The sequence below is a fragment of the Teleopsis dalmanni genome, chromosome 2 (assembly GCF_002237135.1).
Source record: "Teleopsis dalmanni isolate 2A chromosome 2, ASM223713v2, whole genome shotgun sequence".
Lineage (NCBI taxonomy): Eukaryota > Metazoa > Arthropoda > Insecta > Diptera > Diopsidae > Teleopsis > Teleopsis dalmanni.
Genome location: NC_051847.1, coordinates 232,402,230 through 232,417,635, shown reverse-complemented (window position 1 = coordinate 232,417,635; position 15,406 = coordinate 232,402,230). Strand labels below are relative to the sequence as shown.

The window sequence follows — 15,406 nt, the reverse complement described above, 5'->3', positions numbered from 1 at the left end:
AAATATCGTACGCCTCAGCCCTAAAACGATCTCACACCCCACTAGCAACTTCTGGCAGCAAAGTACAGACAATCTTAGCAAGCGAAATGGACAGCGAATGTCACCGTATCTTTGGCAGTAACTTCAGCCAATGTCTGAAAAAAGTTAGTGACTTTGCCAGCAGTTACAAGAAATTAGGCAATGACGATCAAAAATCCCAAGCATTATTTAATCTGTTCATTAATTTGCGCATCCATGACTAAACAACTAAAAAGTATATTCATAAATGTGAACTCCCTAGTTTCCCACAGTAAAAGACATTTGTTTAACCTTTTTTTGCAAAAACACAGACCCGACATTGTTATGGTGGCTGAAACTAGACTAACCCATCGGCACCGCCTTAAGTTCGAAGGGTACAATATCATTCGTACCGATAAATCCATTAAAGGAGAAGTTGGCACAGCCATATTAGTGAAGGAAAGATATAGTCATGTGGTATTTCAAATGCCTACTAATAACATTGAGAGCACAGGTGTTCAGCTAAAATTAACCAATGGAGAGCTGATTAGCTTCGTCGTGCTATACGCAAATCCCAAGATCACAGTAACAGAGGGCGACCTAGACCTACTATATAACAGTCTGAGCACCGAGCATGTAGTGTTAGCAGGAGATCTTAACGCCAAACATAGGGACTGGGGTGGGATGATCTGCAATACAAGTGGTAACAACCTCAGAAAATGGCTTGATAGGATGTGCATGTTACTAATTCCCACTAGCAAACCCACCCGTGTATCCTCGTGTAAATCATACATTGATATCTTTATAATCTCACCTACAGTATCTCCTATCTATCATAGTGGTCTAGGAAATAAACTCAGAACTCTCGACAGCGACTCTGATCACCAGGCTGTTGAGCTAGTGCTCGAAACCTCTGACCTCGAGTTGGCCACTCCTAGGACTGTGCTTAACTATGACAAAGTCAATTGCAAGACGCTAAATAAAGAAATTGATGGACACATCACACCCTACATACTTTCACCAGATAGAGTAGCAACTAAGTCCGAAATAGACAATTGCATTATTGGTATTAACGGAGTAATCTCCAATGCAATTAGGAAAGCAGTTCCATCAGAAGTAGTTAGACGCAGAGGCTTACTTAAACTTCCGCAGTATGTTATAAATTTTATCAAAGAGAAAAAGAGGCTTAGGAGAGCTATATGGAGATGTGCCGACCCAGCCAGGAGAAATACTTTAAAAGCCATCAGTAACAACTTAGACATCATCATCACTAACCACATTAGGTGGATCGAAGAAACTCGATGGAATGATAGCTTCAAGAATCTAAAGCCAAATCCTAGAACATTCAGAAACCTCAAAGGGCTCTGTGGCATCAGCAGTTTCAAAGATTTTCCTCCTCTCAGACTAGGTAATGACACAACACTCACACACAATTCAGACAAAGTTGAGGCATTAGCAGATTGTTTCGAGAAGGTACACTATGGTAACAAGCAGATGGGAGACTACCTGTTCGGTGCTCAGGTTGAAAAAGAGGTGAATCTCCTTAGGAATCCTGAAATTCTCACCCAGTTTAGTAACGATAGAACAGCAGATGGATATGCTGTCAGGGACTCAGTTTCTAGTAGGACTCTCCCATGCATCACTGCAGAAGATATAGGGTCTAAAATCAAATCCTTAAACAATAAGAAAAGCTGTGGCCCAGACAATATCCCCAATTTCATATTAAAAAAGACCAGCCAACAATTGTGGAGGTGCCTTGCCATTCTGTTTAATCAAATGTACAATCTGGGCTACTTCCCAGACGCCTGGAAGGTAGCCAGGGTTATTCCTCTGCTAAAAAATGGCAGGGACGCCTCGCATATAAGCAGCTATAGGCCAATCTCACTTCTATCCAATATCAGTAAGCTATATGAAAAGTTCCTTCTGGAAGACCTAGTGACACAACTGACTAACAATCATGTCCTCAAAGACTTCCAATTTGGTTTCAGACGTAAGCTCTCCACACTACACGCTCTAACACTGCTAGCCGACTCAGTCACTAGCAATTTGAACAGGAGAAGAGCTACTATAGCAGTGTCCTTAGATTTCGAAAAAGCGTTCGACACCGCATGGATAGAAGGTATTATTTATAAAATGGTCAACTTATTTGGAATTGATAGACACTTATGCTCAGTAATACTAGACTACCTCACAAATAGGAAATTCTTTGTAAAACACCTAGATAATAGCTCCGAACTAAAATTGGTTGGTGAAGGAGTGCCTCAGGGATCACTGCTAGGCCCCATACTTTATAATGTTCTGTTGGCAGATATTGCAGTAGCTAGTGAGGACGTCAAGCTGTTAATCTATGCAGACGACATACTTCTCCTCGCCTCTAAACCTAGAGCTTCTCAGGCCAACACCTTACTGAATAAAGAACTAGTGCAACTCCACAAGTATTTCAACAAGTGGAAACTGCGATTAAACGTCGCCAAGTGTCAATGCATAATTGTGAAGGGCCTAAAGAAATTCTTACCTCCTGCCACGAAAAAGCACATACCCAATATAGTCATCAATAGGCAGAAAATACAATCCCGTAGCACGCTGAAATATCTAGGTATTACGTTAGATAGTAGGTTCTCTTTCATACCCCATGTAAACGCAGCGCTAGACAAAGCCAGAAAAGCGTTCTTTACCTACTCATCCATTTTTCGCAGAGCCAAATTCCTAAGGCAAGATATAAAAAGAAATTGCTATAAACAACTGGTTAGGCCACTCCTGGGCTATGGCTTCCCGGTTTGGTTCAACATCTCCTCCCACCAGATGGAGAGGCTAAGAAAATTTGAAAGGCACATGCTAAGAAACTGTATCCCTCCAGCAATTAGGCAGCATCACGGAGGGCAGTATCACAATCTGAGCAATAGCTTTTTATATACATATAGCAAAATGGGTAGAATTGACTCCTTTCTGGTCCAAGCAGCCATCAGATTCCTAAATAATATGTCAACCATTAACAACAACTTACTTCACAGTTACCTTGGTAAAGCACACGACATCGTGGCTCCTTTGACAGATAGGTATCTCTCGCCACTGCATCTGGGTATCCTTAACGACAATAACATGCTTTTCGAAAACAATAAATTATTATACTACCATAGAAGAGGTTCCTCAAATGACTTTGTCCGTCCAGTGTACTCCACCGCACAATTCACATTGTAATTAATCTAACCTAGTTAGAAAGAAATATACAACAAAAAAAAAAAAAAAAAATAAATACTAAAAAAACACTGTAAAAAATCTTATAAACTGTATTGTAAATATTGTATATAGTAGGCGTAAGTTAGTTCTAAGGTAGATTTAAGGAAAAAATAACAAACGAGGCTATTTTCTTTTTTAAATAATTTTTTAGAAAAAATAAACTATAACGTAATCAAAGTCTAAAACTCAATCTTATCATACCACTATTATTAATGTAAATTACTCTTAGAAAAATACTTAAGTATGCTAAGATCTAACTGTATATATATGTACAAAATTTAATGTAAATTTCTAGCTTTAAGAAAACTATGTAAGAACAATGAAATTATCAATAAAGCAACATTTTAAAATAAAAAAAAAATGCGAAAAAATATTCATAAGTAAGAATATTACGGAATATTAAAAAGCAAATATGTCTGAAGCTGTTGCCGTTGCAAATACAGATTCTCCAAAGGAGGTAACTGCCGTTCCTGAAAAGAAAGTTGCTGTTAAAAAGGCAACAAAAGTAAAAAAACCTTCTGCAGCTCCATCTCATCCATCAACACAACAAATGGTTGATGCATCTATCAAGAACTTGAAGGAACGCAGCGGATCTTCATTGTTGGCAATTAAAAAGTATATAAGTGCCACATATAAATGTGATGCCCAGAAATTGGCTCCATTTATTAAAAAATATTTGAAAACTGCTGTAGCTAATGGCAAATTGATACAAACAAAAGGAAAAGGTGCATCTGGTTCATTTAAATTATCAGCTGCTGCTGCTAAGTCTCCTAAATCGTCTGTCGAGGGAAAGAAAAAGAAGGTGCCATCAGGTGTTACGAAGAAGAAGGTTACTGCATCATCTGCAGGTACTAAAAAGTCAAAGGCAAAGGTATCTGGAGAGAAAAAACCTAAGAAATCTGCGGCAGCTAAGAAGAGTGTTGAAAAGAAAAAAACTGAAAAAGCTAAAGTTAAAAGTGTTAAAAAGATTGGATCTGTTAAGGCTAAGCCAGCTAAACCAAAGTCTACTTCTACAAAAGCTAAAGCGGCCGCAAAACCTAAAAAAACTGCCGTTAAAAAAACATCAGTCAAGAAAACTGCTGCAAAAAAATAATTTTAAAAATCAAACTTTAAATTCATCAAAACAGCCCTTTTTAGGGCTACAAAATATGTGTAAAAAGAAGATTCATTATTTATTTATTTATTTTATAAAATGTTTTAGTATATGGTATACCTATTGCGTTTATTAATGACCGGTCACTAAAGATTGAATAATCACCTATCGAAGTTAGGAATTCAATCCAACTCAGACTGCAGATACTGTAGAGAAGAGAGAAACTGTATACCATGTGCTTGGGTAGTGTCCACTGATGCACAAACGGAATAAACACCTAGGAGGGTATTTCATGGATCATAAATATTCAAGACTAGGACTTTATATTGTCTTTCATTAAAGAAAACGGACTTGGAGAAACATTCTAACCCGAGTAATGGGCACAATATACCTTGTCATAGTGCACGATCATTTCTTTTAATAATACCTCATGAATAATATGAAGAGATTCTTTTATTCTGTAATGCGCTATAAATTTAATCTCTAATAAGCAAACAAAAATTCTTTATGCATTTAAAAAAATTATATTCTCTTATTTAGACATTATGTGCAATACTTCACATCATTCTTAAGTTAATAAATATTTATCTTATTCTATTATATTTAATATCCAATTATTTATTTATTATAGTAATGACCATAAAATATTATATATCAAAATATGTCATTTATTTGATGAAATACTCACTTGTATATATTTTATTCACTTAATTTCATTTTTAAATTCTATTTTAAATAAATAAAAATAGTGGTTTATGCTAATTTTATTTATTATTATATAATGCTTCTAATTACACTTGTTAATTTATAACTAACACACCACACTCGGTACTCACTTGCAAGACGCTGCAAATTACTTAAAGATAATTTTAAAATATTCTAATTTATTTCAATAACAAGTTCTTTTATTTCTTTTCTTTATATAATATTGTCATAATTCACTTAATTCATATACGAATTTTTTTCACTTTCATTTTCCCCGCAATCATTTTGCTTGTTGAACACTTGGATTTTGATTAAGATTAAGATTCAGATTCAGTGTGAGATTTGAATTCACTAAAACCACCTCTTAGGAATGAATGGAGAAAATTTTCACACCATTGTGTGGAAACTTCAAACTGCAATATCTAACAGTCCGCAAATTACTTATATACGTCAGTTCTATTTATCTTATTCTATAAAAAAATTGAATGAGAATTATAATTAAGCCCGTAAGAAGCTAGTCCACATATATACTGCTAATGTAACAAAGAAATTGAGAATTATAATAATAAATATTTTGGACTCTGTTAAACTGATCATTTTAATTATCAATTATACTCGACAGACATCAATCGACCAAGCTAATAATAAATTTTATTTTTTTTATAATATTAGAAAAATACCAACACATATATATGTAAATTTATCTCTTTAAGTGTAAGATTATTTGGGTCCTGAAAAGGACCATTGGGCAATATATTATTGCATTATTAAATCAATAATTGATTATTTGCTTAACCTCCAAAACCGTATAAGGTACGGCCTTGTCTCTTTAAAGCATATACGACATCCATGGCTGTAACAGTCTTCCTTTTGGCATGTTCTGTGTATGTAACAGCATCACGGATCACATTTTCCAAAAATACTTTCAATACTCCACGAGTTTCTTCATAAATCAAACCAGAAATACGCTTAACTCCGCCTCGGCGAGCTAAACGTCTGATAGCTGGTTTCGTAATACCTTGGATGTTATCACGAAGAACTTTGCGGTGACGCTTAGCACCACCTTTTCCTAATCCTTTGCCACCTTTACCACGACCTGTCATTTTGTATTTAAATTTTTATAGATATGGTAGAACCGTTCGAATTCAAATTCAAACAATAAATGAAGTGACGACGGATGATTGACGACTATTTATAGAAAACATAAGCACTATGAAAGATATGAAAAAGATTGAGTAAAACAAAACAAAACAAAAGAAAACAAAATAAAAAGAATAAGCAATATGAGAAACAATGAATGTTAAAACATGTGAATAGTTGAAACAGAACATCCAGGTATGATGAGAAAATTGAGCTATTCAATTGCGCTATTTTTTAAAATACCATATTGTAACATATCTCATAAATTATGGCTCGTACAAAGCAAACTGCTCGTAAATCGACTGGTGGTAAGGCACCACGAAAACAATTGGCTACCAAAGCCGCACGTAAAAGTGCACCAGCTACTGGAGGTGTGAAAAAACCACATCGTTATCGTCCAGGAACTGTAGCTTTACGTGAAATTCGTCGCTACCAAAAGAGTACTGAGCTCTTGATTCGCAAATTGCCATTCCAGCGTTTGGTCCGTGAAATTGCACAAGATTTCAAAACTGATTTACGTTTCCAGAGTTCTGCTGTAATGGCTCTTCAAGAAGCTAGCGAAGCATACTTAGTGGGTCTTTTTGAAGATACTAACTTATGCGCAATTCATGCCAAACGCGTTACAATTATGCCAAAAGATATTCAATTGGCTAGACGTATTCGTGGAGAACGTGCTTAAGATTGGAAGCAATATAATTTTATAAATATACAAAAATCGGTCCTTTTCAGGACCAAAATTATATAAAGAAAAGAGATAAATAAATGACATGACTTATCCAGGGTTTGAAATTGCTTAACTATTTTCAATTGCTTATTTTTGACTACGAAAATAAAATAAGCAAAATGTAAATGCAATTGTTGCATAGTAAGTTTATTCAAAGAAAAGAGATAATGATAAATTATATCATATAGATGTAGTATAGACATTGCTATTAGAAGTAGCATAACATATATTAATATGTATAATATTAGCATCATATGTATACTATTATTAGTATCATATAGTGTATCATTAGACATAGAATGTTTCACGTCATAACATTTAATTGAATCAATATATTTTATTTTTCTTTTGCTGTAAGCAGAAAGCATCAGAAGCCATAATGTAAGACTTGAACTTACTAAAAGAACGCTTAAGGAATGAGTTGTAAAAGAGCTTATCTATCCCATGAAATTGTATGGTATCATAGAATGAATGACAAGGAACAAATACTATATTTATGTTTTCAAATTTAAAGCACGAATGTAAATATAGAATATATCAATTTAAAAGCGATGATAGTACTAAGACTGATGATAAGGATTAAGACTCGTTAATTCAAGAGTTAACTCTATTTAGCAGGTTATATTATCCATGATTAAAAAACTGTAAGATCCTCAAAACCGACAGAAATTAATTTGTTGATTGAATCATTTATTCACTAACAACCAAACGATAGCTGATAATTCATGAAGAGACTGTCAAAGTTTTTTTTTATTTTTTTCTTCTATCAGTAGCCTTTTAAAAGAAATATCAAAAACAAAATATATATCATATTTATATTATTATTATGTTGAGGCTAGTTGAGTCAGTGCACTTGAGCACTTTTACTTTCTATTAACTACGAGGTTTCTTCTTAACCCCTCTTTACGCCTTGTCTGGATTATTGTTTATAACTTTATCAGATCTGCATACCTCCCCGAGGAGCTTGTAACCATTCTGAGATTCAATAACGCGGTGTTGATAAGCCTGTCAGTTTTCGTAAATAATTTCAGGGCTCTATACATATTTATAATATAGATAAATTATCAACTCAATTGAATATTTTTGTGGCCCTGAAAAGGGCCTTTTGAATAAGTGGTGTTTGTTTGATATAACGCAATTTACTTGGAACTAGTATACTTAGTGACAGCTTTTGTTCCTTCACTAACTGCGTGCTTAGCCAGTTCACCGGGAAGTAAAAGACGAACAGCAGTTTGAATCTCCCGACTAGTAATGGTGGAGCGCTTATTGTAGTGTGCTAAGCGCGAAGCCTCAGCAGCAATACGTTCGAATATGTCATTCACGAAGCTGTTCATGATGCTCATGGCTTTCGATGATATACCAGTATCGGGGTGGACTTGCTTTAACACTTTATAAATGTAGATAGCATAGCTCTCCTTCCTCCTGCGCTTCTTCTTCTTATCGTTTTTGGTTATATTTTTCTGAGCCTTTCCATCTTTTTTGGCTGCTTTTCCGCTAGTTTTTGGTGGCATGATTTCTGATTTTAAATTTTAATCGTCGATTTGGATTTTTTTTTTTTTTTTTTGCAGTAGGGGGAAAGCATCAAAAGCCACAGTGTGAGACTTGAACCCACTAAAACCACCTCTTAGGAATGCATAGAGAATAGATTCCAAGCAAGGGACCGTGAAGGTCCAGGACTAGGAACCCCATTCCAGTTTCAACGATTGGAGTGAAAACAATTACTAGTAAGGCTTAACATTTACAATAGTAAATATATCTAAGCCATGAAATTTGAAGAATGAAAACGGTGAGACGGAATACTACTTAAATTGAGTTTGAGGGGCTATTTATAAGTACACACGTTGAAGGGGATTACTGTAACCACGGTTGTAAAACGGGATTACAGGGGGAGATTGGGCAATGTCGTCCAGGAGGAGGGATAGGAACTGGGGAGGTTTATGCCTCATAGCGAGTAACAGATCAGTTGGTAGCTGATCAGATCTCAGAACGTCGGGGGGGAGGTTATGGGCCCTAGTAAAGTATCGACGAGCTTGGGACAATAGATAATCGTCAAGCCGCTCGATATTGGCGGATTTGTAAACAAAATTTATACGGTGATGTTTGCCATTAGGCTTGCGCTTGTAATTTATACAGTCGCGGAGAATTTTTCTTTCTAACGCACGTAGGCGTTCCATTTGAGCCGAGGAGATGCCTGACCAGATGGGAAAGGAGTAGGTGGAAAGAGGGCGAATGAGTTGTTTATAGCACAAGAGTTTTGCTTGAATATTTAGCTGGTTGTGGCGTCTTAACGCATTTTTAAGGCTCATATGGCGGAAGGACACATTCTTGACAATATAATCGATGTGGGGAATGAAGTTATGTTTGGGAGAGAACATAACTCCGAGGTACTTAAACTTGTCAACAAGTTTAATGGGGGTCCCATTAAGTTTAAGCTTAATGTTAGAGGGGTTATAACTGCTTGGACGATTTCGTGCATAGCCAGTGAAGGCAATGGCAGAGACTTTGAGGGGGTTTAATTTGAGCTTCCACTTATGATAAAAGCAAGAAAGATTTCCTAAATGCTGGTTTAAGGAGTTAGAGACCCTGGGAGTATAAGACGATTTGGAGTATATTAGATAGTCATCTGCAAAGCAGAGCTGCTTGACATTTGGGGGAGGGATAGGAATGTCTGAAGTGTAGATGTTAAAGAGTATGGGACCAAGTACAGAACCCTGAGGGACACCAGCTGCTACAAGGAATTCCCTAGAAAGGCTAGAACCAACACGAACCATAAATTTTCTTCCTGACACAAATTGGTAGACAATGCTACAAAGGAGCGGGGGGAAATTGAATTGGTGGAGCTTGTAGACAAGGCCTTCAATCCAAACAGTATCAAAAGCTTTCTCAATATCTAGGCTCACAGCCACGGTGGGTTGAGAGTTATAGAGACCTACACAGATATCACTTTGGAAAATACTAAGCGCGTCTGTGGTTGAGGTTTTGTTACGAAAACCAAATTGGAAGTTCGGGAGAAGTCGTTTTTCTGTTATGTGGGACTTAAGTTGACTACCAATGAATGATTCATAAAGTTTACTTAGTGAGCTAAGTAAGGAAATGGGACGGTAGCTTGAGGGGAGAGTATGAGGCTTACCGCTTTTATGGACAGGTATGACAATGGCTCTCTTCCAAGGCCTGGGAAAGTGACCAATGTTGTAAGAGTGGTTAAAGATAATCGCACATGTGCAAAAGAAGAGAGGAGACAGATTTCGCATAGCGTGGTTGGAGATTCTATCCAGTCCAGAAGATTTTTTAGGTCTTTTGGACTTAAGGATGGTGAAGAGACCTGATGGAGTAATGAACCCGTTTGGGTCAAGAGTATTAGTACTGTTGGCTGGGTAGCTGGTGCTGAAGTTAGTAATGCTTTGTCCGAAGTTTTCGTAATGGTCTCGGACAAAATTGCAGACCGTTGCATTGAAATTTGGATTTCCATCACCGAGGGAGACCTTATGATAAAGCTCAAAGGTTTCGCCAAATATATTGGCTTTGGTTGAGTCATCAGAAAAACTTCTGTTATTGATGGTGATGTCAGGAGTGACTTTTTTTAATGCCACAGATCTGCTTAACTTTTTTGAAGACATCAGAGTCGCATTTAGCAGAACGAACTAAGGCATTGAAATGATTATTTCTAGCCAACTTGATCCTTTGGGTAAGGATATTATCAAGAGTGGAAATTATAGCTCGCATGAGCTGAAATCGAGGAGAGTTAGTTTGCCTGAGGCGATATAGCCTACGGCGAAGAACTTTGCGACGTTGGATTAGATTAACAGTAAGAGGATCAAGAGGAACCTGGTAGCATTTTTTAAGAAGGGTCAGTGGGACATGCTCTTCAATAGTTGCAGAAAGAATGCTCTCAAGTTGTGAAGTGACACAGTCAATTTCATTAGGTGATAGGTTCCTATTTACAGGAAGGTCAAGGGAGGAAATCATTCTGTCAAGAGTGGAATTGAAGCTGTCCCAGCAGGTGGCAGCGAAATTTAAATACGTACGAGGGGCAGATAGGAGGGTTCTACAGCCTGTGAGAGGTAAAACAACAGCCTGATAGTCAGCAACGCCACTGAAGTATTTCCAATCATGTCGGAGAGACAGTTGTCAGTGAAGAAAAAGTCGAGTGTCGCATTGAAGCGTGTTGGCGCGTTGGGGGCAACAAGATTAATATTGAGGTTAATACAATTGCTTATATACCAGTTGTATAATCTGGTACCATTAATGCAGTTTTGAGCGTTATTCCAAAAGTAGTGTTTACTATTGAAGTCACCTCCAATAACAAATGGATTTGAAGAAAGGTTTATTAATTTAGTGAGGTCATTAGGGTCAATAGATTGGGATATAGAGGGCGTGTAATACACGCAGAATAAATCAACATTAAAGTTATTTTCGAGGAGAAGAGTGATACCGCAAGCTTCAAATGAGGAGAGTTGAGGAATACGATGTTCGGAAAAAGCGTATGTTGCCTTAAGAAGGATTGCAACCCCTCCACCAGGACCAACCCTATCGAAACGGACGACATTGTAACCAGAGAAAGTAAGAGTGAAACCAGGATTGATTCTGGTTTCAACAGCAAGGAGAACATCAGGCTTACTATGCGTAAGAAAGTTTTGAAAAACTTCACGCTTAAGCTCTGAGCGGAGAGAGTTTACGTTTATAAGAATAATCTTAAGATTATTCATATAAAACGAATTCAAATACTTTACGAGTGAGGAAGGCCTTACGCTCTACTTGTGAGGTGAGAGTGGAAAATTGTTGCTTAATACTTAAAGCAAACGAAAACAATGATTCAATATCAGGCATATGAGAGCCAATATTTGCGGCTGAAGTGCCAGGGGATTTATGAGAGCTATTAATTGGAGCAGGGTGGGAAATTTTTTTTGGATTGAGAGGCTGAGCAGCGGACGCAGAGGACGCAACAGTGCGCGGAGGAGCACTAGAAATCGCAGCCATAGAAGCAAAAGAGGAACCAGGCTTAACAAAATTAGTCGGAAGACGGTTAGGGGTTTCAGCCGTTGAGGCTTTAGATTTGGCATTGCGAGAAGCACGAAGCTCTTTAAATTTAGAGCACCTGTAATTTGCTGGGTGGCCAGTCTGACCACAGTTACAGCATTTGGGAAGGGTCTCCGGGATTTGTTGCTTTGTTACTGGATCAAAGGCTTTAGGCGGAAGGGTGCAAGCCCCTTTAGAATGCGAGCCACCACAACGGACGCAACGAGAGGGAAAGTTGTAGAATTTGGCGGTATGGAAGTACCGCTGGCAGTTTGAGCACTGAGGCGCTTCAAGATGAGCTTTGCGCTCAAATTTGACAATAAGATTTAATGATGGAAGCTTGGTGATGCTAAGCAGCATAAGAAGGTCCATATTAGGGGCTGGGTGAAGTTCCCAAATTGTGGAGTTATTATATCTCTCAGGATTCTTAGCTATGAAGCGCCCTGGAGGCCTAAATTTAGCAACACGAGTGAAGCTGAACTGAGGTAAATCTACAGCTAATGCTGCCTTGAGATCTTCCTCATCAAATGAGGAAGGGAAATTTTTCAGAAGAACAGGGGTTATCTTGTCTTCTGAGGGAATGGGAGCGAAACTTGGAATTTTGAGGTCTTTAAGGACCGCGTTTATTTTGTAAAATGTATCTTTACATTTAGTAAGGATACGAAAAGTTTTACCATTAATGGCTTTGCACTCGTATGCAGAGTTAGGAAGAGCAGCTTTGATGCTGCTGCGAAGTTCTTTAATATTAACATCACGAACAGTGATAGCTGGGGGAGTTTTGCCACTAGTTGGCATACTTGAAGGGGGAGGAATGGCCGTGTTGCCACCAGCTTTGGCAGCCGCTGGCAAAGGGCGCGAGGAAGCAAGACGAACGGCAGATGTCGTAGTAGTAAGAATGGGAGCATTAGTTAAAATACCATTAGATTTGGGCACTGGAAGAGCTGGGAAATTTGCTGCGAAAGCAGCATCAGAAGAGGCGGGAGTGGCTGTAGCAGCCGATAGGCCAGATGGAGTACTGATCTCTTCTTCTTGAGGATCAACTTCTAGATCACTAGAGTAATCAGCGTGAAGCATTTGTTTTAGAGATGCATTTTCATGCAAAATAGCTTGATAAAGCTTTTCAATTTCATTGAACCTTTTAGAAAGGACTAAAAATTTTTTTTTGTAGCTGATGTTTTTTTTATCTTTTTTAGGCGAAGATGTTTTGCGCCGTTTAATAGTGGAGTCAGGCTCCGATTCAGAGCTACTGGCGCTATTTGAACCTACACCCTCCACATCCATAGGAACAGGAGGTATGCAGACAGACAGACCGGAAATACAAGAAAATTAATTTAAAATATAATTAAAATATATAATACCATATACAAGTGTGTGGCGCTTTTTAGCCAAGCACCCTGAAAGATATTCCAATTCCTCCATCTGGGAGCTCCACCCAGCTCCTGGTATGGATCTTCCAATGCTGCTTAGCATTAATAAGCTTCCTTCTCTTAATTTAATTATTAAGTTCGAGCGTAAAGCTCATTTAAATGCGCCCCAGTGCTCTAACTGTCAGCGGTACTACCATACCTCCAGATACTGCAACTTCCCTTCTCGTTGTGTCCGTTGTGGTGGTCCGCATTCCAAAGGTGCTTGCACCCTCCCACCTAAAGCATTCGACCCAGTGACTAAGCAACAAGTCCCAGAAACTCTTCCTAAATGTTGCAACTGCGGTCAAACTGGCCACCCAGCCAACTATAGGTGCTCCAAATTTAAAGAGCTCCGTGCCTCTCGTGAAGCCAAATCCAAAGCTTCAGCGGCTAAAATCTCCAACCGTCACACAACCAACTTTGTTAGGCCCGATACTTCCTTTGCCTCTATGGCTGCAGGCTTCGGCGTTCCCCCGCGCACTTCTGCGACGGCTGTCCGGCCGCCAATCCATGGCCAATCCCATCCTCCCCCCACTTCCAATATCCTTTCCAAATCCCCAGGCATCCCCGCCACCATTGGTATGCCTGATATTGAATCTATGCTTTCGTTTGCTTTGAGCATCAAGCAGCAATTTTCTACTCTTACCTCGCATGAAGATCGTAAGGCCTTCCTCACGCGAAAAGTTTTCGAGTTCGTTTTGTATGAATGATCTTAAGATTATTCTAATTAACGTTAACTCACTTCGCTCGGCGCTCAAACGTGAAGTCTTCCTAAACTTCCTAAAGCGTAGAAATCCTGATATTCTCCTGGCAGTTGAAACTAGAATCAATCCTGGTTTCACTCTCAGCTTCTCTGGTTACAGTGTCGTCCGGATGGATAGGTTGGGTCCTGGTGGGGGTGTTGCAATTCTACTTAGGGACACATTCGCTTTCTCCGAGCTCTGCATTCCTCAACTCTCTTCTTTCGAGGCCTGTGGCATCACTCTTCTCCTCCAAAACCACTTTAATCTTGACATCTTTTGCGTCTATCACGCACAGTCTATTTCTCGCTCCATTGACCCCAACGATCTTAGGAAGCTGATATCTCTTTCTCCTAACCCGTTTGGTATTGGAGGTGACTTCAATAGCAAGCACAGCTTCTGGAATAACTCCACTAATTGCAGTAATGGTACTAGGCTATATGACTGGTACATCATTAACTGCATTAATTTAGATCTCAATCTTGTAGCACCTAGTGAGCCAACACGCCTTAACTCGACCACCGATTTCTTCTTCACCGATAACCTACTCTCCGACCTACTCGGTGACACCTCAGTCATAGATGGCGTCGCTTACCATTAGGCTGTTGTGTTGCCTCTCACCGGCTGTAGAGCCCTTCCTCTTGCTCCACGCACTTACCTAAATTTCTCTTCCACATGTTGGGATGACTTTAACTCTACCCTTGACCAATTGATTTCTTCCCTTGACCTACCTGTTCACAGGAACTTATCCCCTACTGAAATCCATTTCGTCACTTCTCAACTTGAGAGTTTTCTCACAACCGCTATTCAAGCCCATGTTCCACAAACCCTCCTTAAAAAGTGCCACCAGGTTCCCCTTGATCCTCTCACTGTCAATCTAATTCGTCACCGTAAAGTTCTCCGTCGCAGAGCATATCGCCTAGCTCAAGCCAACTCCCCCAACCTTCAGCTCACTCGAGCTATATTATCTACTTTCGACAGTATCCTCACCCAAAGGATCAAGTTGGCTAGAAGCAATCACTTCAATGCCTTCGTCCGCACTGTCAAGTGCGACTCTGACGTTTTCAAAAGAGTCAGACATATCTGTGGCATTAAAAAAGTCACTCCTGACATCACTGTCCACAACAGAAGTTTCTCCGATGATCCTACTAAGGCCAGTATTTTTGGTGAAGCCTTCGAGCTATACCATAGAGTCTCTATCGATGATGGAACCCCCAACTTCAATACCTCCGTCTCCAACTTTGTCCAAGACCTTTACGGTAACTTCGGGCAAAGCATTACCAATTTTAGCACTAGCTACCCTACTAACTGTGCCAATACTCTTGATCCAAATGGTTTCATCACTCCT

General features: G+C 38.8%; 3 protein-coding genes and 1 long non-coding RNA gene across 4 annotated transcripts in view; 3 read left to right on the top strand and 1 right to left on the bottom strand.

Moving 5' to 3' along the window:
• LOC119678554 overlaps positions 1–11,921 on the top strand; it is a 13,595-nt gene extending 1,674 nt beyond the window's left edge. The window contains exons 2-3 of the long non-coding RNA XR_005252344.1: positions 1,022–1,026; positions 11,909–11,921. This is a non-coding gene — a long non-coding RNA (uncharacterized LOC119678554). The remainder of the gene's footprint in view (positions 1–1,021; positions 1,027–11,908) is intronic.
• LOC119678551 (histone H1-like) lies at positions 3,598–4,342 on the top strand. Its single transcript, XM_038090439.1, has one exon. It carries the CDS (start codon positions 3,647–3,649, stop codon positions 4,325–4,327), a length of 681 nt encoding a protein of 226 aa, XP_037946367.1. The 5' UTR covers positions 3,598–3,646; the 3' UTR covers positions 4,328–4,342.
• Positions 6,377–6,878, top strand: LOC119678552 (histone H3). Its single transcript, XM_038090440.1, has one exon. It carries the CDS (start codon positions 6,441–6,443, stop codon positions 6,849–6,851), a length of 411 nt encoding a protein of 136 aa, XP_037946368.1. The 5' UTR covers positions 6,377–6,440; the 3' UTR covers positions 6,852–6,878.
• Positions 7,988–8,407, bottom strand: LOC119678553 (histone H2B). Its single transcript, XM_038090441.1, has one exon. The coding sequence runs from the start codon at positions 8,405–8,407 to the stop codon at positions 8,036–8,038; it is 372 nt and encodes a 123-aa protein (XP_037946369.1). The 3' UTR covers positions 7,988–8,035.
• Positions 11,922–15,406: the final 3,485 nt, after the last annotated feature.